A 27,186-nucleotide genomic window follows, 5' to 3' on the forward strand; every position below is an offset into this window, starting at 1 on the left:
TAGTAAATAAAGGCCAATACGGGAAGAAAGAAAACCTGTAAATTAGAAGGCTGTTGGCGTTGCACGATTCAATTTGGCCTTTTGCTATTGTAATCAGCTTAAGTTGAAGATGACTCCTGTCTAAATGGAAAAACAGGCCGTTGTTTTCACCCAGATTCCAAATTTCAGGGAGCTCTGCCTTCTGAGAGGAGGACCCCGCAGTGCTCTCGGCAGGGTCTAGTTGTCAGCAGAAGGGAAGGCCAGGCCCCGGGGGCCCGGCTGGTGGCAGTCAGGACGGCGGGTGAGGGGTGGATGCGGAGCGGGTGGATCCCTGGAAGTGGGGCTCGGACACCGGCTTTCAGCGGCTGCGGGGCAGTTGGGGGGTGCCCGTGGACAGATGCACCAGGGCCGGCAGCATTAGTACTGAAAAAGGATGACCTGCAAGAGGAGGGCGAGGGAGGTGGCTGAGTTGGGGGCCTACCCCACCGGGCACCCCCCGCCCCCGCCCTGAGGTCCTGGAAGGCATGGAGAATGAGGGTCGCTCAGGGCCCAGATCTGGTTTTAAATCCCAGCTCTGCCACTTACTTGCTGTGAGACCCTGGGCAGCTCACTGCACCTCTCTGAGCCTGTTTCCTCATCTGTAAAGCGGTGGGGCGGGGGGGGATGACCAAACCTCTCTCTCAGAATGCGGAGGCTTCAGTGAGATCCGACAGCAGCAGCGCATGTCTGCGGGGCCCTGTGCCCCGTGCCCAGCACCATGTAAAGTGCCTTACTCACGTTATGTGACAGAAGCCTCAGCCCTGTGAGGGTGTCCCGCCATTATGCCCATTTGACAGGGAGGGCACTGAGGCCCAGAGAGGTGAAAATCAGTAAGCCCGGGATCACACAGCTAGGAAGAGGTGGACCCAGGCCTGGCCCCAGACCACACTCTCTTTGTTGTAACACATTGCCCTCTGCCTCCGCAAGCCACCAAGACAGTCGTCACCGACACTCGCTACACCCTGGGCAATGGGCCAAGCACTTCACTCGATTTTCACAAAGCCGAAAGGCAGCCAGGTGCCTGACACGCCGTGGGTGATCAGGAACGCCAGCCCCTTTCCCTTGCCCTCTTCCTCCTAAAGCACCGGACTGGCTTCTCATCGCCGCCACCACCGCACCCCCCCCCCCCGCCCCACCCCAGCCAACTCCCTGATGTTTAAGTCAAGGACTACTGGCTGGCTGGTCAGTGGGAGGTGCCTCGTCACAGTAACATGTCAGGAGGCCCTTTCAAGTGGTCTGGGGACATCCAGTGGGCATGGCCTTATGGCTGTTCCATTTTCTGATCAGGAATGTTCCTTGCCCAGAGTGTTTACTGTGAGGAGAACCTGGAGGAAAGCAATGGTGACGAGCTCCATAAGCATGATCACAATAACCCACATCTACAAGCCCACTCTGTGAACCACGCGCTGTGCTAAACGCTTCCCATGCGTTACTGCATTTGCTCTCGGCAACAACCCTTGGGGCTGGCAGTCGTTATTATCCCCATTTTGTGGGTGTGGGCATGGAGGCTCAGAGAAGTGGATGTGTTCCCAGGTCTCACGGTGAGAAAGGGACAGAGCTGGGTTTCAGAGATGGCCGGACTCCAGAGCTCACACCGCACTGTCTCAGCCAACCTTGGGCAATGCTCTCTGACCGCGGGGATGCCGGGCTTTGGGCTCTTACTGAGAGAAGATTTCTCAGGAGAGATAACTCTGTGGGCCTCAGTCTCTCTGTCTGATCAATGACAGTACGGCCATGATTTCTAAGAGCTTTCCAAGCTCTGAAACTGTGAAATCAGGGGACATGACCGAGGAGAAAGGCGGTTCTGGAAACTCAGGCATGTGTGGCCAAATGACGATGTGGCGGAGTCAGGGGGTTCTCCCTGCGAATCCTGGCCAGACCAGTGCTGGTCTTGGGTGGGTTCAGGAGCCTTCCCCAGGGGGTACTGAGTCTCCTCACAGCTCGGCCAGTCAGGCCTGGGGGGATTTGGGAGAAAGTCCATAAGTCTTGCACTGATCACACACAACCCACCGGGCCTCGTGGTTTTGGCAAGAGGTGGACAGAAAAGGTCCCAGGAGCTGGCAGGAAGGGCTGACAGTGAGAGGGTGGGAGGTCATGAAGGAGGGAGAGACTTTTTTTTTTTTTTTTTTTTTTTTGCAGAGCTGCTAGATGTGAAGTTGGGGACGAGGCCCAGCAAGAGAAAACTCTGGCTAGGCAGCCAAACCCAGGGGTCAGAAACCTTCTACAGCAAAAGCTGTCAGACCCGAGACTGGCTCATCCTTCAGACTGAACCAGACATAACCACAAGCTTAGCTGAGTAACCAGGAGATAAGGCTTGGCTCCAAGTGCTGAGCCCAGCCCAAAACATTTCCAAGGCTCCCCTCTGCCCTGCAGATAGAGCCTAAGCCCCTCGCTCCACAGTCCAGGCCCTTCATTGTATGACCCCTGCCACCTCCTTGGGCCTCAGTCATGCCAATCACCCTGTGGTCCCTCAGACCCAGGCTCCTCTATGCCTCTGGACCTTTGCACACGGTCTTCTCTTAGCATGGAACGCCCTTCTTCCCATTCCCTGCTTCTCCCTAAGAGCTCATCAGCCCCTCTTCTGGGTCCTCAAAGGCCATGTTCACCCCTCACCTCAACTGCTCTGTCACCCTGCTCACCTCCTGCTCTAAGCCACATGCTCCTTGAGGACAGGGACGGTGCCTGCTCGCCTCTGCAGGCCCTGTGCCAGGTCTGACGGGACAAGTGCCCTTTCGTAGGAGAATGGCAGCTCTGAGGTGGGCAGTCCTGGGACGGAGGCCAGCTCTACCCACACTCACGGTGTGACACTGGTGAGCTACTGCTCTGAGCCCAGGTGTCAGAAGGTGTGACATGGAGTCAATCAGAAATCATCCTCCCAGGGAGGCTGTGAAGGGTGAGGTCGGAGAGAGCACAGTGTAAACTGTAAAGTGCTGGGCAAAAGGAAGTTATGGCTGACCCGTATGGACTTCAGAGCCCAGCAGACTCGAGGAATCCTTGCACAGGTCATGTCATCTCTCTGAGCCTCAGTTTCTTTATCTTTACCAGGAGGATGGCCACCCCCAAACCCACAGACACCAATCAAAGTACAGAAAGCACCTGCTGTGAATGGAGGCGTTGCTGGAGGAACAGCAGCTCTTGCTGTGAGCAGGACAACCTTGGCGGGTGCTCCTGGGGCATGCTCACCCACCCAATGATCTGCGGCATTTTGTACCGCACGCTACCATTTACTTAGAAATCCGTCTGCGCAACCAGGCTGTCTGCACCATATCCCTGCCCCTCGGTGCCCAGCACGGAGGCAGGCACACAGCAGGTGCTCATTCAGGATAAGCAGAGGTGTCCTGCGGGAGTGGATCCCCACCCCAAGCCTCCCCAGCAAACTAAGGGTGAGGCTGGGGAATCTGCCTCTTCACTAGCTTCCCAGATGATTCTGAGGCATGCCAAGACTGTGTTCTGCTGGCCTGGAAGGTCCCTGGGGGCCCTTCCAGCTGGGAGGAACTGGCCCAGTCTTCCTGGCCCTCCACACCTGCTGACTCCTGGGGCTACCTGCTTCCCTGAGGCCTGCTACAGCAGTGTTTCCAAAAGAGGCCTCCATTCAATAAAACTAGAAAAATAAAATAAAATAAAATAGGGGCCCCAGGCTGGCTCAGTTGGTAAAGCGTGAGACTCTCTGATCTTGGGGTTGCGAGTTCCAGCCCCATGTTGGGTGTAGAGATGACTTAAAAAAATAAAATCCTTGGGATGCCTGGGTGGCTCAGTCGGTTAAGCGTCTGCCTTCGGCTCAGGTCCTGATCCCAGGGTCCTGGGATCGAGTCCCGCATCGGGCTCCCTGCTTGGCGGGAGGCCTGCTTCTCCCTCTGCCTCTGCCTCTCTCTCTCTCTCTGTGTCTCTCATGAATAAATAAATAAAATCTTTAAAAAAAAATAAAATAAAATCCTTAAAAATAAATAAATTAAATTCAATTAAAAAAGAGGCCTCCAGGGCCTCCCCGCTGCCCCAGAACAAAGTCCAGACTCTTCCACCTGGCAGCCCTGAGTCCCCCACCTCCTCCACTGCTCCTCTCCCAGTCCCCCTCCGCTCCCACTGCACCGGCAATGTTGAACTGCTCAGGGTTCCCCAAGAGCCAGGTGGCTCGTCCTCTCTCTGATGAACTCTGAGTCAACCTTCAGGCCTGTGCGCAGACACCGCCCTCCTCCAGAGAGTCCTCCTTGTGTTTCTCCTGAGCTGTGCCCCGACTCTCCAGCTCCCTGGGTTCCCCCATCAGTTTCATCACCCTGGGTTGTGATTCTTTTGTGTCTTCTCCTCCAGACTGTGGCCCCCACAGAGCAAGAACTCTGCTCTCCTCATCTCTGTGTTCCTGGCCACTGACTCGGGGCTGCCAAGCACAGTCAGTACACAGCAAATGTCAGCTGAACAGACGAGGAAGTACACAGGTTTCCAATCAGGCTCTGGGACCTGGAGGAAGCTGTGCCTCAATTCCTCCGCTCCTAAAACGAGGGGCCATCCTAGGACAGAGGCTTGCAAGGCTAACTGAGAGGTGCCTCAGCCCTGAGAGGGAGGTGGGGGTCCTACGCACTCTGTGGTTTCACCTGGAGCAGCTCTATCCACTTTTATCTGTTTTATGGGTTCTGGGAAAAAAAATTTTTTAAAGGGTGCCAGTGCTTAGAAACAAAGCTTTCAGGCCATTGGCCTGGGCGCTGTCTAAGCACCTTCCTGGATGTTCAGTCCCGATGCTTGATGTAACCAGAGATCCCACTTCCACAAAGGAGGCCCTGCCAGTTGACCAAGGTCCCCTGCTGCCCTGCTACCCTGGGGCCCCACCAGATAGGGGCACTCACTCAACAGAGAGGGATAAAAAGGAGGAAGGGAGAACAGGTGACAGGGTAGGGTGCAAGGTGGTGTGTGATATAAACCTTTCCTGGAACCACAAAATGTGAGCAAAGTTAACTAAAAATCACAAATCTAAAAAAAAAAAAAAAGGCCAAGTATTGGTGGCGGGGGGGGGGGGGCTACAAGAGGCCTGTGGAGTGGCCGTGCCCACAGAACACGCTGCTCAAGCGACTGCCTTGGGGCAAGGTGGGGGCTGGAGGATTCTGGGTGGAGAGGGTCTGCCACAGAGCGCCATGGTGCCTGCCAGAAGAAACCCATCCCTGGCAGGAAGGCTCTCCCCCAGGCTCCACTTACCTTCTCACCCCGGTTGGAGAGCGGCCCATCCAGATCGGCTTTGAGGTGGACGGGGGGTGCGGTGTAAGGCAGTCGGCAGTGCACCTGCCCGCACTGTACCTGACCTGTGAAGGAGAGGACACCTTGGAGCCCGTGTTACAGCCTCCACACGGGAGCCCGTCTGAGCCGTGCTCGGCAGGCTGGAGCCCTGGCACCAGGTTGACCTTGGCCGCTTACTGGCTGTGTGTGGCCGTGGGCCAAACTTCAACAGAGTTGGTTGTAATGCCCAATGTAAAAATCTTTATAATCTATAAAGTGCTATGTGATAACTGCCAGCTCGCTGATAAACACTCCTCAACAAGTACGTATTTAACACCAATATGCCAAAGCTCTATCCCATTATGAGGATCCTCCCTTGGTGCCCTTTACCTTCTTATCTCCCAGGTATCACTCAGGCTTTACCCTATACCTCCTAGAGGACCCTGCACTTGTATGTCACCTTAATGATCCTGTCCCTGGCCACCCTATTTATAACTGCAGCCCAACACCAACACTCACCCCTACCCTCCCTGGCCGCCTTCCTAGCTTAGTTTTCCTCCTTCGCACTTACCGTCATTGGACTTGCTGTATATTTTTACTGTTGACCTGGCATTGTCTGTCTTTGCCAACTAGAACACAAGCTGTAATGAGGGCCGGAATTTTTGTCTGTTTTCCAGATCTAGATCTTTATGGATTTCCAGTACCTAGAATGAGGCAGGACACCTAGCAGGTACTCTTTGAATACTTGTTGCATGAATCTCTGTACCTTATTCCAACATCTAAATAAAGCTGTGGGGGAAAGTCCATCCCCTTATATCTGACCCAAATCTCTCATGTTTCAGGGCTTTATCACCACAGGGGGGAAGTCTGTGGCTTCTCTCGTCCCTACCCTTCTTTCTCTCCGGTCACATGGTCCCAGGGGAGAGCCCTCTACAGAGACTTACAATTAATATGTAACTTAGGACAAGTCACTGTGCTTTCTGAGCCACAGTTCCCTCATCGGTAGAATAAACCAATTGCATAAGACTGGGGATTCTTAACCTGGGGCGTTCTAGGAGTTTATGAACAGCCTGGGATTCACACTGAAAATTATGTGTGTATGTGCATCTTTCTGGGGTCTGGTTCCAAAGCTTTTTATCAGATTCCAAGCTCTAAGGCCCCAGGAAACTCAGAATCATGTGACTTTAGTTAACTGCAAAGCAAACTGCTGAGGTGTCCTTCAGTCCTGCAGCCAGAGGCAGCAGGTCCAAACACCCTTGACACTTCCTGCCCCACACTGGGTTCCACCTCAAGGGGAAGTGGAAAGGGCATCCTCAGCCCCTTCTCTGAGCATCCAAGACACATCTAGGCTTCATCGACAAAGTCTGTGGGTAGAGTCCTGGGGCATGACTCTGAAGGCCGTGGCCCCACTCCCAAGGGGGTCACCAAGACCCATTACCAACTCCACAGCAAGTGCGAGCTGGCAGCCCAGACTCCTGGCACCTAGAGAGTCCCTGGTCCTTGGTGCCTTTAACAGATGACCTAGACATTCAGTGGGCTCTGTGCGGCCTGAACGTTAAGTCATTGTTTAGGAAAGAAAGGAAGAAAAGTCCCTCCTCCAGAGCAGACGGTTCAGAAAAGAAACAGTGCAAAGAGACATGGTTTCCAACTGGCTGCCTGGTGCAATCAGCAGGATTCCGCACACCCAGCTGTACCAGCCAGAACCACCACCATAACGAGAGCAGCTAATACTTCTCCAGCATCAACTGAATGCTGGAGACTTGATGTCAGTGATCTCATCTGATGCTCACACACAGCTCTGAGAAAAGTATTCTTATTGTCCTCATTTTTACAGATGAGGAAATTGGTTTTCAGGGAAGCTAAGAAGCTTGCCCGATGTCACACAGCTAGTAAGCAGCAGGGCTGAGATCAGAAGCCCGACAGTCTCACCCCAAAGCCCACAGCCAACCATTAAGGAATACTGGCTCCCATTACTGTGGACCCTTGGTTTCCTCATCTGTACAATGAGATAGTGATGTCTGATGTTTACACACATGCTTAGTATAGTGTCTGGCCCATCGCGGGGGCTCAGTGAACAGCAGGGCTCTCTCTGACCCTCCCCCTTCTCTTTCCCTTTCACTTGGAGCCCAAGAAGGGAGGATTCATGTTTATGGGTATGTTGTGGTCACGCCCAGCTTTGAGGAAACAAACAAGCTCAAAGGGAATGAAAATCCGTAAAAAGCACCTGCTCAATAGCAGATTCACGGAATGTTCATTCCCCCCAGAAACCTACAAGGCTACCTCCCTCTCTCCTCCAGGTTCCTGCTCAAAGGTCACTCCACCACGACCCATTCCATCATCCCCATGGCAATCAGTCCCACTGACATGCCATCCCCTCCCTCCTTTATTAGTTGTCTCTCCACCCACGTCCCACTCTGGAATGTGAGCCCCAGGAGCACACAGACTTTGGTCTGTTGTGTTTTCCATTGCATTCCAGTGCTTAGCACAGAAGACGCTCAAAGAGTATTTACTGTACACATTAGTGGATTCTCACAGCCCTGTGAAGTAGGCATTATTAATGTCCCAGTTTACAGATGAGGATACTGAGATTCAAGGAGGGTAGGTAATTTGCCCACAGCCTCCCAGCTGTGGATACTCTGGCCTTCTCCTACAACCCCAAACGCACCCATGCCACAATGCTTTCTGGGCTATGGCCTGCCTGCATTCAGCTCCTCTGCTGCCCTGCACTCCCACCTCCCCTCTCCTTGTGTCTCACTAATTCCTAGCCATCCTTCCAGTCTCAGCTTGCTGCAAGGGGGCATCTCCACAAGCTTGCATCCAGCTCCTTTCCTATAGCAATCATCACGATTAAAACCATGTTCTCATCTGTCTGGTTATCGTGCCACGTTTTCTCTCCCACCAAAACGCAAAGACTTTACTCGTCCTGTTCCCTCCCTAGTCCCTGGGCCCTGGCACTCACGGTGGGTACTTAGAAAGTAATTCTTGAATGGCCGTATGGCTTTTCTCTACGAAGGGTCCCGTCTCACTAAGGCCGAGACGGGGAACTTAGCCCCTCTCCCCAACCCCTATGTCCGAGGGACTGCAGACCCCACGTCTTCACCCACCAGGCTCCGAAAGGCCTCCCCATGCCGCCGCCTCCCGCGCGCGCTCCTGCGCGCCCCCCTCGCCCGCACGTCGGTAGGCCTAGGAGTTGAGGTCACTTACTCTCAATGTAGCCGTGCAGGGTGACCATGCGCGCCCGCTCGGGGCTGCTGAACGGGGAGTAGTGGATGTCGTCGGACAGGGCGGAAGGGAGGCGGGACGGTGGCGCCCCGGAGGGCGGCACGGGATGCTGTGGTGTGTGCTTTTTATGACGCGCCCGGCAGTTTTGAAACCACACCTGGAACGACAGCCTCAGCAGCCTCAGCCTTGCGGAAAAGGGCTGGACGCGCCGCCGGGAGCCCCCGAGCGGGACTGCTTCGTTGCCTCCCGCGTAAAGGCGGCCACGTGCGCCCGGGCCTGCGGCTCCAGAGCCCCGCACGCGGTGGAGGGCCCGCCCCCGGCCCCTAGGCCCCGCCCCAGACCCGAAGGCCCCGCCCTCCCTCGGCCCCACCTGGATGACCCTCCGGCTGAGGCCCGTCATGTCCGCAAGCTTCTGCAGCGTCTGTGCGTCGGGGTTGTTGTCCTGCGCGAACTGCGCCTGCATAACCTGCGGGGAGTAAACGGGCCAGTGAGGCAGGAACGCACGGAGGTCTCCCAGACCCCGGCCCAATCAGAGAGGATCCGGCCCGGAGGCCACGCCCCAGACAGCTACGGCCCCTCCCCGCCACCCGCGGGCCTGGGCAGAAGGGGCGGAGCCAGAGGCCCTCTCGGCCCCGCCTACCTCCAGGGCCCGCCCACACCCCCGGCCACTCGCAGCTTGCCGGGGTACCTGCAACTGCTCGGCGGTGAAGGATGTCCGCGCGCGCTTGGCCGGTTTGGGCTGACTGTCCTGTTCCGAGGGCACTGCCCCCTCCAGCGTGAGGCCGTTCCCTGGGGGTGACAGAAGTGGCTGACCACGCGTCCCCATCTCTTCTAGTGGCATCCTGGAAAGGACGGGGGTGGGGGCAGCTGGTCCCTGGAAGGGTCAGGAGTGGAGTTGGCTGGGAGCGGGGATCCCAGAGTCCTAGTCCCTGAGCTCTGTCTTTTAGAAAAAGGGGCTCTCATTTCTGAGCGTTTGCTCAGTACCAGACACTGCTCTTTCGGTGTGTCCTTTGTGTCTGGCTCACAGCCCCATTTTACAGCAGAGGAAAGAAACTGAGGCTCAAAGAGAAGAAAGTCCCTGCCCAGGACCTTTTTCATCTAGTGGCTTACAGCTGGCTGACCCTAGCGCCCCAAACTGGATTCCCTCTTAGCTAAGCCAGGGAAACCAAAGGCTGGTGGAGGTGAGATGGAAGCAGGTTACAGAACTGTGATTCTAATTTTGTAAAAATGGATGGAAGCAAAAAGGTTGAAAGGATATACACCAAGGTGCTAGCAGTGGTTACTTCTAAGGAGTGCACTTATGGAGACTCTACTTTCAATATTTCTGTAACTTTTAAGGTTTTTACAGCAATATGTCACTTTATTTCTCTAAGGTTTAATTTTGTTAACTGGAGCATACATTAGCCATTCTCTTTCCACTTATGTTACTTTTACAATCACACTAAATACATTCCCATTTTATTTTTAATACCTCATTTTTCTAGGTAATACATGCTCCTTATCAAAAACTCAGAAAATTCAGATAAGCACAAAGAAGAAAATAAAAATCACCAGTAATTCCACCACGGTTCACAATTAGTTGTATTTTTTTTTTTTAAATTAGGAAAAACTCTATGTTGGCGGGGCGGAGGGGGACCAAACTAACATGGCACCATATATACAGAGAAAAAAATCTGGGAAGATATGAGAGGTGGTAACGTTTAGAGTGATCTTTATTTTCTTCTTTTTGCTTAACCATCTTTCCTAAGTTTTCTATGATGGAAGGGTGTGTGTTTAAGCTTCAAAGTAAAACAGCAGGGGCGCCTGGCTGCCTCAGTTGGTAGGGCATGTGACTCTTAATCTCAGGGTCTTGAGTTAAAGCCCCACATTAGGCATGGAGCCTACTTAAAATTTAAAAAATCATACATACATACATACATACATACATACATACATACATACATACATAAAATAAGAGTAAAGGGGCACCTGCATGGCTCAGTCAGTTAAGCATCTGCCTTTGGCTTAGGTCATGATCCCAGAGTCCTGGGATCGAGCCCTGCATCGGACTCCCTGCTCAGCGGGAAGCCTGCTTCTCCCTCTCCCACTCCCCCTGCTTGTGTTCCCCCTCTCACTGTCTCTCTCTGTCAAATAAATAAGTAAAATCTTTAAAAAAAATAAATAAAATGCTGTAAAAAAATAATAAAATAAAATAAGAGTAAAACAGTAACCTACACTGAGGGCTGCTCACTAAAGGAGATCTGAGGCCCCAAGCCTTCAAGCTCCCCTGTATGGTAGGAGTCTGAGGTTGGCCTAGAGGCGAGAGAGAGAGAGTTATAACTGGCAAGGCAGTGGCTAGGGGTGGTCCTGATTGGTCCAGACTATGGAAGGGGGTCACTGATGGGCCATGGTATAGAGTGAGCCTTGATTCCTGGGATTCCATCCCAGTACCACTGCTGACTTGGCCACCACTGCCGGTAACTTCATACAACCTCAGCCTCACTCGCTTCCCACCTAGGTCACTTAGTCCTGATCCTGGCAGGAGAAAGTGATGACCTTGGTGTGGCCATGGTCTGGAACACTCTAGAAATTCCTGACTAGTTCCCAGGCTAGAAATTGAGGTAGGGTGGTCCATATACCTCCAGAGAGGCCCTGAGGATGGGAAAAACACTTTGTGGTATTAATATCCCCCAGGAGAGCAGGCAGGACAAGGATTGGTGTGCCATTTTTTTCAATGGGAAAATGAAACTTAGAGGGGCGGCCACATCCCAGCAGCCTCCCTTGTTTAATGAGGTCTGATTAAGAGTCCCTGGAGCTTGGGAAGGGGTTGGTATGGTATGGTGGTTAAAAGCCTGGGCTTTGGAGTCAAGCCAACCTGCTAGTATGTAACCTTTGGCAAATCACATACTGCAGATAACCTCTGCATGTTTCCTCCTCTGTAAAATGGGGACACACCAGCTACTTCTTGGGGTTTTTGTAAGGATTGCACAAAATAATCCACATTACAGAGAATTTAGCAGCTTCCAAAGACCCAGGCAGGAAAATTATGGGGAAAAGGGTCCCTGACTCTGCCCTCAGCCCAACCTCCATTCTTACCCCTTTCTAACCACCAACCCACCTGTGACTCAGCCCTCACAGTCCCCAGAAGATGTGAACCCTATCTGCTGGTCTCTGTGTCTTGGGGAGACACAGTATTGGAGCCAGAAGAGATTTAGGGATCTTTCTAATTGACCGTCTATCTTGCACAGATGGGGAGACTGAGGCCCAGAGAAGAAAGGAAACTTCATATGTTTCCCAGAAGCAAAACTGGAGCTCATGTCTCCAGACTCAAAGGCCTTTTTCCTTACACTCCAGGATGAAACCCCCACCCCCAAACCTCTGGCTTGGAGTTGCTGGCAGAGGAGTTGGGAGAACAGAGTGGGAATCATCTCTCCAGGACTGGCCCATGGCCAGGTGCAGGCAGCGGGAGGGCATGAGTCCTCAGGCCAACCAGAGCTGGCCAAAGGTGGAGTAGGCTGCCCCATTATGAGAATCATCTCTAGGGTTCATTCCTGGCCTTACAACACATCAGCTCATCTGTCTTTGAAGAGGTGTCTTATCATTAGCTCCATTTTACAGATGAGGAAACAGTTGCCGAGACAGACTGTGACTTCCTACTCCCCAGCAAAGGATGGAGCCAAAAGCGCATGCTCCGTGTGCGCAGCCCCACACCTACGCAGTCTCCAGGTGGTGCGCGGGAGCGCCTCCTCCTAGAGGAGTGTGGTCAGTTCCTGTGGTGCTGGGGGGCGGGGGGAGGGGGCTGGGCACAGAGGTGTGGCAGGGTGCTGGGTGGGGCGGGTTGGGTACCGTTCTCGGCGGCCCTCTTGAGGTTCTCGATCATGGTGTCGTAGTGGATGCGGCACAGCACCTTCTCCTCGACCAGGCCAAACTCCTCGCCCGTGGACAGCTGGCGCTTGCACGAAAAGCAAGCGAAGCAGGCCAAATGGTAGGCATTGCCGCGTGCCCGCCGCACCCAGTCGCTGGCATAGATCTGTCGACCGCACCGTGCACACTTGGTCCCAAATCGGCTGCGGGACACCGGGACAGGAAAGGGGGGTGGCGAGGCTCAGACAGGCTCCACTTTCCCCCTCCAAATCCCAGTGGCCCGCCAGCACCCTGCCTCCTGGCCTTTGTTCATCCACAAATCTCCCTTTGCCTGGATCCGCCCAGTACTCCACAGCCCTGCAGACACCAGCTCACCTTCACTCTGAAGGTGAGCTGGCGGGTGGTTTTTATTTTCTTCTTGGTGCTTTTCTGAGTTTTCCAAATTTTCTACAATGATCCCTTACATTCATAGGTAACTAATCTGTTCATTAAAATATATCGTGCTAGGGAAAATATATAACATAATAACATGCAAGTTTTTGAGCACTTACCACATGCCCAGCAAGATTCTAAGTGTTTTACGTTGATTATCTCAATTAATCTTCATTTGGCAGATGAGGAAAATGGGGACCAGAGAGTTAAAGTAACTTGCACAAGGTCACACAGCTTGCAAGGGCAGAAACCCAAGATGAATAAACTGTACCCCAGCGGTAGAGATGCTCAGGGTTTCTTGGAAGCATCGATGGATGTGTACTTACTGGCTTTGTGCCCTTGAGCAAATTGTTTAACCCCTCTGCGTTCTCACTTTCCCTGCCCTGAGCTGAGCTAGGTGACAACAGCAGAGACTACTGCTTAGTACTTTGCAGCTATTAAGTACCCAGCCAGTCCCAGACTCCGGAGCCCCAGGACATTCTAACAGTAAATGTTAAAAAGACAAACAAACAAACAAAAGGCCCAGATCAAATGTCCCCTCCCGCTTCAAGCCTTCCTTGTTGGGCCTTTTCCCCATCTCCCCCCACCCACCCAGCCCCTGCCTTGTAGCCTGGCTATTTGGGTGTGCCTGCCTCCATAGCCCACTGGGAGGCCGTCCAAGAGGCAGTAGAGTCTGGTTTACCCAGTCCCAGAAGTCAGCGCAAGGCCCGACCCCTGAGCACCAGGGAAGGTTTGTTCTTTAAGTAGATGACTCATTCGGTGACCCTGTCCCAACCCTCAGTTTCCTCTTGTGCCCACTCTATTTCAGGGAATGATGCCACCACTCATCCAGCCCCTCAAGCTTAGAAACCTAAATCGTGCACTCCTCCCTCTCTTCAACCCCACATCTAGCCAATCACCTGGCATTGTTGGTTCTTTCTCCTAAGTATCTTTGGGATCCCTGTCCTCCCCAGGGCCACAGCTGCCCTCCTAGGCCAGAATCTGCCCTGCTTGGCCTGTTGCCAGCGCCACCCCGGCCAACAACCATTCCTCCACACAGTGGCCACAGCAAAGTTTCCAGCATGCGCAGTGAACCCTGTCCTGCCGTGCTTAAGATCCTTTGGTGACTCCACTCAACCCTCGGGATCTGGTCCAAGATCTTTGGCATTTACAAAGCCTGGTGGACCACAACCTCTTACACTCATCTCCTCCCTAACTTCCCCCACCCCACACCCAAGCAGGAGTCGCAGGCAGCCAGGAGAGAAGGTCAGTGCCAGGTCTCTATGGCCCCCTCTGAAGCACCTTCCCAGCCCAGGCCTATGCACAGACAGCTCTCACCGCACACCGCCCCCCCTGCCGAGTCCCCCAGTTCCAGCACCAGTCTGGCAGCATTGGTCAGGCGGGTTTGTAAAGGTCAGATTCTTCGGCTCTCCCTCCTACCCCCTGTATTCCTGGGAGAGGACCAAGAAGATCTGCCTCTGTGTCCCCAGGGCCGGCACACTTCCACCCGGAGGAGCACTCGGAAATGCCTGTGAATGTGTGCAGAAACCAGTCGAGCAAAGGCGCTCGCTCTGGTTACAGCCTCGCCTGCCTTGGCAAAGGCAAGCAACTGTCAACTGAGTAAACGGTCTTGGTTTAAACCGAGTGCGGGAGCGCGGAGGCCTTGGCCCGCCCCGGCTCCAGAGTAACCCCAACGCCACGGTCTCTGACCACGAGCGCAAGGGGACCCTGTCGCTGGCGGCGCGGTTTGCTCAGTCGGGCTGCGCTGCGCGCGCCTCTGCTGGGTCAACCGCCCCCCAAACCCAGGCGGTTCCGAACCTCAGAAACTCGGCTTCCCCAGGGGACAGCCTAGCACAGCCGGTGGTTTCTTTCCCAATCTTCTCAGTAACGGGGAGAGGAAACCGCTTAGCCCACCCCTGCCTACTCTCGCCGAGGGGCGGACCCGGGGTTCCGCTGCCCCACTGCTAGTGCGCGGATTAGGAGCACTTTCTGGCCTTGGAGAGGAGGGAGCGGCCAGTCGAGTGCAGAGCAGATAGAGCGATCCAGGGTCCCGGGGCGCAACGTCTTCATTGCACACCCTTGGCTTCGCGCAACCGCGTGAGGTGGAGACTCTGGCGCGCGTTTTGCACACGTGGAATCGGAGGTTCAGAGCGCACGAGTGACTTGCCCAAGACCACAAAGAGCGTGGGGCTTGGGGTCGAGGTCCGCTCTGAAGTGCAAAAGGAACCTAGAACCTGCGGAAGCAGCTGGGCGGGAGATGATTAGGGCTGGATCTCAGGTGTATTAACTGGAAACCGGCTGGTCTGACCCCGACGCGTCCCGACTCCCAGCCCCGGGTCCCGGAAAGTCCCTGGCGTAGGGCCTGAGGCCCAGCGGACTCGGGAAGGCGGGGAGTGCGTTCCCAGGGAGGGGGGAGAACTGGGGAAGGGAAGGTCCCGGCCTTCAGAGGCCAGGTGAGAGCGACTGCGTCTCCAACCTGTGGTCTCCGGTGCGCCACGACCCGTGAGCTGCGCCAGAGTACACGACCCGGATCCTCGCGCGCGGCTGTGCCAGATTCCTTGTCCTTTGCCAGAGTTGAGTCCAAGACACCCCGCGCACCTCTGATCTTCCCGCTCCACACGCCCCCGAGACGCCCCGGCGCCTTCTGCGCCTACACTGTACATCGTACACTCCTTGCTCCCAAGCGGCCCCCGCGAGTGGTCTCTCAGCAACTTTCTCACCCTCCACGTGTCACCCCAAATGACAAGAGCTGTCCCCAGCCGTAGGATCTCCCCGCGCTCGCCGTGGTTCCTCCCAGTCAACGAAATCACCTTTGCAATGGATTCTTGGATGGGGGTGAGTGGGTCATTATGCAGTTTTGGATGCGTTTGCGGGCCGCTTCTGAAACGTATCCTCCACCCAGGGCAGGGGTCAGTGGCACAAACAAGGGGGCACGAGGAGGCTTACGGATCGAGGCTCTCTGACAAACCGATAGACTCCTTCCCAGGCGGGCTGCGAGGCCCGAGCCGCCGGATTCCGGAAGCAGCGAAATCGGCGGCGAGACAACGAAACTTCAAGAATGGGGTGTTCGGGAGCTGCGAAGGGAGCGCCAAAGGGATTAGGGGGCGCGGCTACCGCCCTCCACCCCCAGCTTTGTGCGCGCCCCTCCCTGGATCCCGGCGCGCGCCGTAGGGTAAAGGCGCAAAGGACAGACACGCTTTGGGCGTGGAGAGGTGTCTGACAGACGCTGTGCATCCTGGCAGCTGCTGAAAGGAGTGGGGTGGCCATGTGCCTCTCCTTACCCTCTCTCCCCTGAGTAGGGAACAGAGACATCTGGGTACTCGTGGTTGTGCGGAGGGAGCTATGCGCCCTTGACCAGGTCAAGCTCACTTTCCTGGCCTACTTCCTCTGGGTACCGAGTTGGTGTTCAGTCATTATTTGTTAGATGAATGAGCCTCAACGAAAGAGCCTTTTGGACTTTCACTGCGACTCCTTTCCCCCTTATTAAGATACCCGAAGCTCTGAATGGGAAGCTGGAGAGTCCCTAAGGAAATCAAACCAGAATTCATGTATTTTGCGTCCAGAGCACTCACTTGATGGCCTTAGAGAGATTCTAGGAGGCCAACAAGGTGGATTGGAGGTGGAGCCCTTCCTACCCCCTCTGTTCCTTCCTTTCTAGGCAAACTCTTAGGAGAAGAAGCCAGAAAAAAACAGAACCAGCAATTATGAGGTTAAAACGCCCCGCGCCTCGGAGGTCCCGGCCCGAGGCCCCTCCCCAGAACTCCTCTCTCCGCTCCCCCAACATCTGTCCCCCAACAGCTGGAGGCCGCTGGGCCGCTCTCTGCCACGGTGGGGGGCCGCTTCCCAGCTCTGAGCCTCCCTGGGGACCCTCGCTCTGGGGGAGGGGTGGGGTTCTCCCGCTGGAGCCCGCGGTTGGAGCTTGGGCTCTAGGAGGAAGGCCAGAGAAGGCTGAGGGCTTGCCCTAAGTCACATGGGCCAAGCAGAGGACAGGAACTTAAGCTGGCTGCCCAGTGGCCCAGCCCAGGACACTCTGAACCCCACCCGTATCAATGCCAGGAGCGGTAGTTAACCCTTTACTCCCCACTCCAATGGGCAGAAGGCAAGAGGGCCAGGGACCATGGTGACTTGATCCTGGCAAAGTTGATCTAGTCACAGCCTCTGAGGAGGTCACTGCTCTCCTAGTGCTCCCGGGGCCCACCCAGGAAGAGTCACACACCAGAGCACACAGCTGGTGCCCCTTGTGTGAAGTCAATGAAACCGGGCAGGGGCTCTCAGGGCCGGGAGAGAGGGGTCTTTGCCATTCCAGGACCTCACCTTGTAGAGAGCTGCGGCTGACATAGCTCACCTATAAAAGAACAGTACTGAGGGTTTTAGACACAGGGATGGTGGAGTCAAACGGCCATGGGGCTTACCCAGGCTCTGCTACTTACTAGCTGTGTGACCTCACCTCTGAGGACCTCAGTTTCCCCTCCTATAATGTGGGGATTATGACAGTATGGTAATCACAGGGTGGACCTGAGGATTCAATGAGATAGAGCATGCACAAGCTAACGCAGTTCCCGGCTTGAGAAGAGCTCTATCCATTCTGGTGCCCGGTACCCTCACCCCTGCCCAGCCCCTCTTACACTCTGTCACCGAGTGACCCTGGGCTCCACTCTCCTCTCCCCCAGGGCATCAGTCTCCCCAAGTATACAATGGGCATGATGCTTGGGGGGGTTGAACAAGGAAGCACAGCAGATCAGTCCATGCCCCACTGGCAGGGGCGGGGTGGGGGGGGCAGCAGCTGCAGGTCAGTGGGTGGGAGGAAGCTGTCTGAGGCTGTGGTTGCTGAGGGCAGTGGAGATATGAATGGCCCAGAAAGGAACACTATTTTCCCCCCCAGGACTTTTCTTCACTTCTTGGAAGAAAATAGAAAGAAAAATGGCCTTAACCGAAAAAGTGAAGTGAAATATCATATTTTCCCTGGTGGTCTGCTAGGACTCAGGGAGTGAGGGTTACCAGGAATCTGGTTGAACCCACAGGGGCTGGTGAGGTCCCTCCTTGGAAGGAGAGTTGGAGAAACTGAAGCAGAGAAGCTGAGCAGTCTGGCCAAGGGCATCCCCCCCCCCTTCCTCTGAAGCCTCCCTCCCTGGTGAGTTTGGAGGCCTTCCTAACTCCTAACTTCCGGAGCCACCACCAGGCTCTGCCAAGGGAGACTGTGGGTCTATAGGACGGTGTCAAGGAGAGGCAGGAAGAGGGATGGAGCAGAGGAGAAACCCTTCCCTGAGGGATAAGGCCAGAGGCCAGAGGTCTATGGAAGATCCCCCCACACCCCCCCAGTCCCCCCACCTCAACCCCCGCCTCCTCCATGAGGTCTTGGCCACTTCCTACCCCCCCCCCCCCCCACTGGGAGATCTTCTCCTCTCCTAGGGCAGAATGCTCCAGTCCATATCCCACCAGATGCTTGACCTTGGGCTTCAGGAAACAGAGGGCTAGAGAAACTCGGTGCATGGCCTCTGCAGGAGCCCCAGCTCTTGAGGGGGGACCTCTGTCACCCATGCCAGCATTCATGTTTTCCCCAGGAAAAGCTCCTTTGGAGCAGCCACCCAGAGCCTGGGCTGATGCTGAGAGCAGACAATAGTCCCCACCGGGCACTCCGCGGCTTTTTCTTTCCCTTTTTGTGGGTTTTATCATTTTTGTTACAGGTGGGGCTGCCAGGGATGGGTTATGCCTGCAGGGAGACCTGGCTGGGGTAGAAATGATCAGGACAGCCACAATTCTTCCCTCATTCTAGGGAATGTAAGCTTTTATCCCGTCCATTTTCTTAACCAAAAATCTGTTTTAGTTTTGCTTTTGGGGCTTTTGTCACTGGAAAAGGATTAGCGCTCAGAACCTGCCGCCTGGAAAGGGCCTGGTCCCATCCCTCCAGGCCAAGCCCTGCTCCTCAAACTGTCAGTGGAAATGCCATCAGGTACTGTGCCCAGCATCCACTCTGCCAAGCAGGATAATGGTGACGATCAAGGCATCCGTAGCACCTGCCATTCAGAGAGACTCTCCTGAGCCTTCCTCCCTACACTGGCCTCCTTGGCAGCTCAGACAGACAACCCTGGAAGTAGGACACTGAGGGCAGAGAGATGTAGTCACTTGCCCAAGGTCACACACTGATTCAGTGTTGGCTTGATAGAGCCCAATTACTGCCCGCCCCCACAATAGCTACACCCCCCATCTTCCACCCCACCGCGGGGGAAGGGGGACCCCAGAGCCAGTGAGGCTCCGAACAGTGGGATCAGGATCTCAATTTTGACTGATCCTTGAAGGTCTAGTAAAGCACAGCATCCAAGAAGGCTCCGTCCAGCCTGGGCATGAGCTGAGGCTGGAGAAGCAGGGGGGAAGCTGCCAGCTCCACCGTCATCAGGAGGGCCAGGAGAGGGGCCTAGCCCTGCCTTACTCTGCAGGAGGCCGACATACCATCCTCCCGGGTTCCTCAGGCTGGAGCCCTGTCCCTGGCTGGCTGATGAGCCCAATGAGCCCTAAAACAGCGGCTGCTTGCTTTTTGGGTTCTCTTGTTTGTTTGTTTTGTTTTGTTTTTAACCAAACGGAGGCAGGCATAGAGCAGGGCAGGTGGCAAGACAAGGACTCTAACCCCCATTTCCTGCCCTGGCCACAGCCAGTAGTCAGACGGGGCAGTGGAGAAAGACATACCCACTACGCGATGGTAACCCCCTCTGACGCACACATGTGCCAGTCCACATCCACAAATCCACATTCACATCACACCCGTGGCTCCTCAATGCCAGAGGGAAGGCCTTCAGCAGGAATGCCCCCTCAGAGGAGAAGTGGGGTCGGAAAGACAGGATTTCAGAATTCCCACCCTGTCACCTCCGGGTCCCTGTCCAGACATAATCTTGTCCCCATTACCTGGCACACAGGCACGCATACACACACACACACAAAGTCCCAACATTCACACGGAGACCTACACTCTTGACGCTCACACATAAACTAAAAGACAAATACTTGTCATAAAGGAATACACACACTGTCTTCATACCCCCGACCTTGCTCAGTGACACATTCCTTCAGTGCCGCTGCACAGACACACAGACACTCCTTACATGTTGAGTCCCAGGCCACCTGGTAGACCCCCCCCTTCCCATGCACACCCCAGGTGCACAATCTTTCACATCCATACACAAAAGAAGGAAGAGTCCACTTCTGAAACCATCCTTCCTATGGTTTCCCCAGAGTACTCCAGCCCCAAACATTGCAAGCTTCACCCTAGAGTCAAGATCCTCTCTTTCCAAGTGCCAGGAGACTCCAAGCCAGAAGTAAGAGGGCAGGTATTATCTTGCCACCACTTTCCTTGACTATCAGGGCCAGGGGTCTTTCTAGGAAGACTGAAGCCATGACCTCTGCAGAGGCAAGGATGGGAAGGATGTCTGTGGGTTACCCGGTGGTTATAGGGGAGTAGTTTTCTCCACTTCCTGATAAAGCCCTTGGGAACAAGCATCCCTCCCAAGAACTGGTCCCTCTCTGCTCTCCCCGACTCTGTAGGCCTGGTGGCCCGGCCTCAGGTCAGGTTCAGGCTTCCCGCCAGCATCAGGCCAAGCGGCCCGCTGTGCCCCTGACCTCGCGGTGACCTCGACCCCGTCACCAGGTCAGGCCTGAGCTCGCCATTAGGAGCCAGGCGCTCGCAGGTGGCGGGAGACGCGGCGGCGCGGCGGGAGGGTGAGCCTGGCTTGCTGTCGAGAGCTGCAGGGCCGTGGCTCCGCAGCGCGGAGAGCCCAGCCCAGGGTAACCCTACTCGGGGGGCCCTGGTGGCTGGGCCCGACTCTCCCCCTTCCTGTCCCAGCCGGGCTCAGCGTCAGAGCCTGGACCTGGAAGAGGCTGAAGCCCGGTATCGAAAGGACGACGGAACGGAGATGGAAACAGGCGCCCCGGGACCCGGGCAGGACCCCAGACTCACAATGCGACACTCGAGCGATGCCGGGGCTGAGTTGAGGCGGAGCCGGAGAGTTTGGGGCTTAAGACGAAGCGTTTGGATATGGGACGGGATCTGAGAGCTGCGAGGCTAGTGCTTGGGGCCTGACCAGACCCAGACCCACGGAGGAGTCCAGGGCAGAGCGGCAGCAGGCGACTGGAGGCCAGCTCGGGGTCGGCGGGGAGAGACGCCGGCAGGGCTGGAGTCCGAGTGGGGTTGGACCCCGGAGCTGGAGCGCTCTGGAGGCGAAGCCAGATCGCGGCTGGGATCGGAGCGGGTCGGGGCCAGAGCCCAGGATGTCAGAGCTCGACCCAGGTGCTTGAGGTCGGAACTGGAGCCAGACACTCTGCAAGGCCCGAGACGGAGCCAGAGACGCGACCGAAACCGAGTGGGCCGCAGGAACCGGAGGCGGGTCGCGGGCCGGGACCTGGGCCGGCACCGGCGCGCGGCCTGGAGCTCCTCGTTCGGGGCGCTGAGAGCGGGCGGCTGCGCCGGGAGTGCAGTGGGGGTCGGGGCTCGGGCGCCAGAGACCGCGCGCCGCCAAGGCGTCCTCCGCGCGCGCCGCGGGGGTGGGGGTGGGGGGGAAGGGGGGGCTGCCTGCAGCGACACTGCTGGCCCAGCGGCCGCAGCCTACCTGAAGTAGTCCATCTTGCAGAAGATTTCCTTGTTCTTGATGTAGCAGCTGTTCTGCTGCCTCAGCGACGTGCGACACACGGAGCACTCGAGGCACCGCACGTGCCAGATGAGGTTGTTGACCTGGGGAGGGGGCGGAGGTGGGGGACGGCTCAGAGCGCGCCTCTTTTCATGCCGGGCCACAGCCTCCCCGGCCCCATTTGCAGATACGGAGCTGGAGGTCTGAAGGTGTGTAGGACTTCCCCACTTTTCTGCTGTAACAAGGAAGCTTAGGCAGGTAGAATTACACTCTTCCCATTTTTCAGACGGAAACCCGGGGGTGCAGAGAGACTCTAAAATCTGCCCAAAGCCGCACAGTCAGGCAGCGGCTGAGCCAGAATTAGGAATTTAGTGGACCTGGCGCGGGCGTTGCGGTCTTCAGGGATGCAACCCACACCCCGCCGACACACACGCAACAGCCCGCCCCCGTCTCACCTTGAGCAGGTACCGGTCCAGGATCTCAAGGCCGCAGCTGGAGCAGATGTTCTTGCCGGCGGACGGCACGGAGGAAGCGGCAGAAGGTGGTGAGCAGACGGACGGCGTGCTGGGTGTACAGGGGGAGGCCCGGCCCTCGTCCTTGTCCAGAGCGCCTGCCAGGGCCTCAGCGTCCGACTGAGCCTGCAGTCGGGGAGAGAGGGAGAAGCGCGCGCTGAGCTGAGCGCCCAGCCGGAGGCCCAGCGTTGCTGCTGCCTCGGAGAGAGATCTGGGGGCCCCAGCGCATCAATTGACAACGAAATTCTCCCGAGACGCCGTTCCACGGGCTACAGGATAGGAATGGAAGGGCCTACTGTAGAGGAAGGGACGGCCCCAACTTTCAACCCGCGCGTCCTGGGTGCTGGGGACGGTTAAAGTCTACATTTCCGGCCGGAAAACCGAGGTTCAGAGAGGGGCGGCGCCTTCCCGCAGTCCCCCGGCGCATGGGCAGCGGTTCGGGGCCGGAAAGCCGGTCAAGGTCCCCAAGGGCCGGGCAGCCGGCGGACCGGGGAGCGAAGGCAGGGCCGAACGAACTCACCATGGCGGGCGGCGCGGTCCCTTCAAGACAGCGGGTGGTCGCTTTGCAGCCGGACCCTGGCTGGGCCATCACCTGGGGGAGGGGGAGGGAACTCAGGCGGCGGCGGCTGCACAACTGGCTCCGCGCAGCCTGAGCCCAGCGCCTCCCCGCGCCTGTTATATAAACCGGCGCGGAACAATGAGTCTTAACTTTGTAGTGGGCATTTAAAGCCCTTCCCCACAAAAGCGGTGTCTCTCTAATGAAGCAATTTGAATTTGGATTGGATTTTTTCCCTCTCTCTCCCCCTCTCCCTGCACTTAACCCGTGGCTCTTGAAGTAATCGCTTAGTTCCCTTGCAATCCAAGCCTCTGAGGGGGAAAAAAAACACGCGCACACACACAAACTACCTGCAATTAGAAATTGTCGTGAATGCCCAAGATAAGAGGTAGCCAGAGTGTCAATTCCAACTGTCAATCAGTGAGATCCATCAGGCCGCCCAAAGAATTGCAAATTTGATTTTTTAATGGTAGTAATTAAAAATCGAATTTTTTCTCCCTCCACCCACCCCCCTTTCCTCGCTCCCTTCTCCTCCTCTCGACACAAAATGCAAAAAGGAGAAAAGAGAGAAAGAAAGAAAATAAAAAGGAGATGGGGGGGCGTTTGAGGAAAATAAAACCCGGAGCGCTGGGAGCATCAGCCCGCCAGCCCAGCGCGCGCTGCGAAATTGATGCAGCGATAGTGACACGAATTCAGGCGCCTTTCGAGGGCCAGTCCGAGGGAAACCCCGAGCAAAAAGGGGGCGAGGTCCGGGGGAAATGGGACCAAAAAGAGAAAACAGAGGCGTCCAAGAAGAGGAAAAAGCACCCTCCAGCCCCTCGGCGCGCCCGGGACCGGCCCCGCGTCGGGATTCTCAGCGTTGCGCCAGCACAACCCCCGGCGCATCGGCGCTATCAGCGCCTATTCAGACGGACAATACCCGCCTCGCCTCCTCTTGATTCGCCTGTGTCTTTGCTAAATCGCTTTTTGAGAAATTCCTCCAACATTTGCATAATGTGTTCCCGCTTTCCGCGACCCCCCCTCCGCGCTCGCGCGCGCTCACACGCTCACATACACACACTCGCAGGCGCACCCCCGAACCCCTCCTCCCCGCGGCCGCCCGCCACCCGGCCCGGCCCGGCGGGGTCCCGGCCCCTGCCCGATGACGGTGGCCCGGGCCGCTCACCCACTCGCTCCCTCGCTCACCTGGTCGGTGGCGGGGCCGCCCTCGGCCGGCAGCCGGCAGCCCTCGGGCAGCGCCGGGGCGGCGTTCTCATGCTTCCAGTACATGGGCCGGGGAGCGGCGGGCTCGGCGGGCACGCAGCGCGGAGAGCCGCGCCGCGAGGGGCCACGGCCGCAGCGGGAGCAGAGGCTGAAGCAGGAGCTGGAGAAGAGCCGAGGCGCCGGCCCCGCCGCCCCCGGCCCGGCCCCAGCCCCCGCCCCCGGCCCGCGCGCAGCCCCGGCCTCCCTGGCTGCTGCCGCCGCTGCCTCGGAAGAAGGTCCCGACAAACTTGGAGAGGCCCCCGCCCCCTCCTTCTCCTCCGCCTCCCCCTCCTGGTAGTCCTCCTCCTCCTCTCCCTCCTCCTCGCCCTCCTCCTCGCCCTCCTCCCCCTCCAGCTGCGGCGGCGGCCGCCCTGCCGCTGGAGCCCCGCTCGGTTCAAGATGAGTCATGCGTGACCAATCCCCTCCCCGCCAAGGCAGAGCGAGACGCACACAGCGAGGCAGCGACCCAGACACACACACACACAGACATATAGACACACAGAACCTCAGAGCTGCTGACAGAGACTCAGACAGCTGACATACCAAAGGCATCAGCGCCCCCCCCACCTCCACTCAGCCCTCACTACCGCCCCTCCCTCAGGGGGCACCCCCGGCCCTCAGGCACAGCCCCGCTCGCAGGTACAAGAGGGACCCATGGTCACGCTGCGGGCCGAGATGGAGTCCATATAAAGTCGCACGTTATACTCTGTTGATGCAGTCCCGCTCCTGGTACATCTGTGTACATACTGATGCACATGTTTGCCTGTTCACATCATTTACAGGAACACAAGGCATCCGGACGTACACACCTGCACAAAGGTCTCGGCTCCATACCAACCAGAGAGTGGACCCGCTCCTAGGGCTGAATGGGATTGGGTTGGGTGGGGGAGGGGGAGTTACTTGGTGTGTGTGTGTGGGGGGGACACTTGTTTCCCTCAGTTCTCCTGGGAGGGATTGCCTGGGCTATCCCCATTCCCTTTGGGATTTGCTGAGACATCCAGTCTAATGCACATCTCACCTTCTGTAGAGTTCTATTGATAGAGAGGTGGGGAAGGCAGGGGAGCCCAGGCATGTGGCTAGGAGACACAGCCCCTGAACACACACACACACACACACACACACACACACACACACAAAACCCTCAGACTCAAACGTAGAGGCTTACACACATGAACACTCTGCACAATATCCACACACAAGTGGACACTCACAGCCTCCAGCCCCCTTCTCCACACACAAACTGAGCCTACAGAGACACATGTAAATACACATCATCTTTGAAAAATACCTATGCACACTCAGACTTAGATCCAACCTTATCGACATCACAACACCCCCGACCCCTGCCATCATGCATATCATCACAACCCCTAACTGCCCTCATTTACAGATGTGCACCCCCACAACTGTTTTTCCACCTGTACTCGCATCCATACTCAAGAGAACACAGACAACTACAGAGCTCCAAACCCAAGCAAAACCTCATGTCCTCTACTCAGACACCCACAGATATGCACACACATCCCTACAGATGGCAAAATAACCATTTATAGGCGGAGACAGCATATCCGCCTCTGCAGACACAGGATTCCCGATAGTTACAGCCTCAATCATGCACGCCCACGGGCACAAATGGCAGACAAGGGTATCTGCACACCAATGTCATACTAAAGACTCACACCTATATCCCTGAAAGATACAAATACTGTTCCTTTACAGACACCAAGATACACAGAATCAGCCCCAGCCCCAGCCCCAGCCAATGGCATCTCCCACTCCCTCCTAGACATTTACTGCTCTCAGACACAGAAATTCAGAGTGAAAAGTTTCTCTCTGAATCCTAATCTTTTATACGAAGAGAACGATTACAATAAGAAAGCTAGTGAGATGTGTGCATATACACACGTGTGCACACACATACACGTGCACCCTTAAACATCCACATAACCACAGATGAACAACCTCCTCCCCCTCAATTATCTCTTTGTACCGAATACACTCAGCTACTATATTATACTCCTTAACCCTTGCAGCAACCCTACAAGGAGGTTATGTTATTATACTTATTTTTTTTAAGTAGGTTCCATGCCCAACGTGGGGCTCAAATTCACCACCCTGAGATCAAGGATTGCATGCTCATCTGACTGAGCCAGCCAGGTACCATTGTTATTATATTTATTTTATAGTTGGGGAAACAAGCTTATAGGAGCCTCATTTCAGGCGGTAACACTCAGACTCCAGAACCCAAACTCTTACCTACTATGCGGTTCTGTTCCTGAATTCAGATTAGGTGCTCAGGAAATCAAAATTGGAATAAGAGGTGTTCATCTCAATCGTGAGAGAGACTCTGGAGCCAGACTGCTGTGATGCGTCTTAGCATTGCCCGTTATGACCTGGTAACCCCCAGACAAGGTATTCAGTCCCTGGCTCAGCCTCAGCTTCTTCATCTGTGAAGTGGGGGTGACAACAGACTCCACTTCTTATCCTTGTGAAAATTGAGCAAATGATCCATGTCAAAGGGCTCCCATCATTACAGGATGGACTGGCTACATTTTCCAGGTGTTATTCTATTAGATGCCACATCAGGTTTTTTTTTTTTTAATGGGGGATGGCAGGGCATCAATCAATCAAATATCTAATATTCTTTTGAATAACTTACCTAAGGGAGCTGCAGAGCCCTTATTCCAACCCAAGGCTTGCCTGACCTCAAAAGGGACAGGAGTGAACTTACTTGGGAAAAAAAATCTCTCTTCTAACAACTCCTGACTCCAGCAGGAAAGACAGTCCATATATGAGTGACCTTGGCAAAATCAGAATCAGCAAACTCAGTGCATTCCATTGGGAACTTGATTTCTTCCTACAGGAGACTGTGGGCAAGTCACTTAGGGTCTCTGAGCCTTAGTTTCCTTACTTGTAAATGGGGATACCAACAGTTACCTCTCAGGAGTGTAATGACAATGAACCACATATTAAAAACTAATATTTTTAAAAGTGTCGCCTCGGTTTCTGGCACTGTATAAACACCTTAGATGTATAATGTCATACGGAGTCTGTATATATAATGTCATCAGCATCGTGCATGTATGACATCATAAGCATCTTGAAGGTACAATGTGATCTAGTCCTTACCTCATTCTTTCTCCCGGTCACTAAACAGGATATGGTCATCTCATCCTCCAAGGTGAATTTTGCCATCCTTCTCCACCTGAGGCTAGGTCCAAGGTTTGGGTTTGAAAAGAGGCTTCAGTAGTAACTGGATAATTCATGGAAGCACCCCCCACCCCCAGCAGCGGTTCCACCCCACTGGGGTGTAATTCTAGGAAGGTAATGTGAGCCCAGGGGAGGCTAGAGACCCAGCTTCACATTTATTTACTCTGACAGCTAAATTGGTGAGCAAGGGGGGGGGAAGTTAGATGAAAGCCATTTCAGAGTAAATACTAAATACAAGATTTAAACATTCAGGTTTGACAAATGGGAAATGAGCAATGGGAAGAGGTACGGGCAGCCCACCCTTTCCCAGCTCAGGACCCAGTCCTCACCTTGTGGCCCTCCCGGGCATTTCCTGTTTGAG

The 27,186-nt window shown here is 55.5% G+C and overlaps 1 protein-coding gene across 4 annotated transcripts; it reads right to left on the minus strand.

Annotated features, from left to right (window-relative positions):
* Window positions 1–337: 337 nt before the first annotated feature.
* Window positions 338–23,642, minus strand: LHX6 (LIM homeobox 6). 4 transcript variants are annotated; one of them, XM_028107868.2, is made up of 10 exons: window positions 23,559–23,642; window positions 22,338–22,409; window positions 21,761–21,943; window positions 21,288–21,409; window positions 12,265–12,485; window positions 9,128–9,228; window positions 8,810–8,905; window positions 8,422–8,596; window positions 5,200–5,303; window positions 397–417 (listed from the first exon to the last, which is right to left on the minus strand). In XM_028107868.2, the coding sequence occupies exons 1-10, from the start codon at window positions 23,640–23,642 to the stop codon at window positions 397–399; spliced, it is 1,179 nt and encodes a 392-aa protein (XP_027963669.1). The 4 variants fall into 4 exon arrangements, with proteins under 4 accessions (XP_027963670.1, XP_027963671.1, XP_027963669.1 ...); XM_088018759.1 differs by having other exon boundaries at window positions 22,338–22,489; XM_028107869.1 differs by lacking the exon at window positions 5,200–5,303 and having other exon boundaries at window positions 338–417.
* Window positions 23,643–27,186: the final 3,544 nt, after the last annotated feature.

This window comes from Eumetopias jubatus, unplaced genomic scaffold (assembly GCF_037043125.1).
Source record: "Eumetopias jubatus isolate StellerSeaLion01/CBP00866 unplaced genomic scaffold, mEumJub1_p1.0 scaffold_15, whole genome shotgun sequence".
Classification (NCBI taxonomy): Eukaryota; Metazoa; Chordata; class Mammalia; order Carnivora; family Otariidae; genus Eumetopias; species Eumetopias jubatus.

What these genes read in the sequence shown, in the direction of transcription:
- LHX6 (XM_028107868.2), bottom strand. Translation starts at nt 23,642, where the DNA reads ATGTACTGGAAGCATGAGAACGCCGCCCCGGCGCTGCCCGAGGGCTGC. An exon ending in GCGGCCCCGCCACCGACCAG is followed by an intron (nt 22,410 to 23,558) that starts GTGAGCGAGGGA and finishes CCCCTCCCCCAG; the next exon opens with GTGATGGCCCAGCCAGGGTC. An exon ending in TCTCCAACCGGGGTGAGAAG is followed by an intron (nt 418 to 5,199) that starts GTAAGTGGAGCC and finishes CTCCTCTTGCAG; the next exon opens with GTCATCCTTTTTCAGTACTA.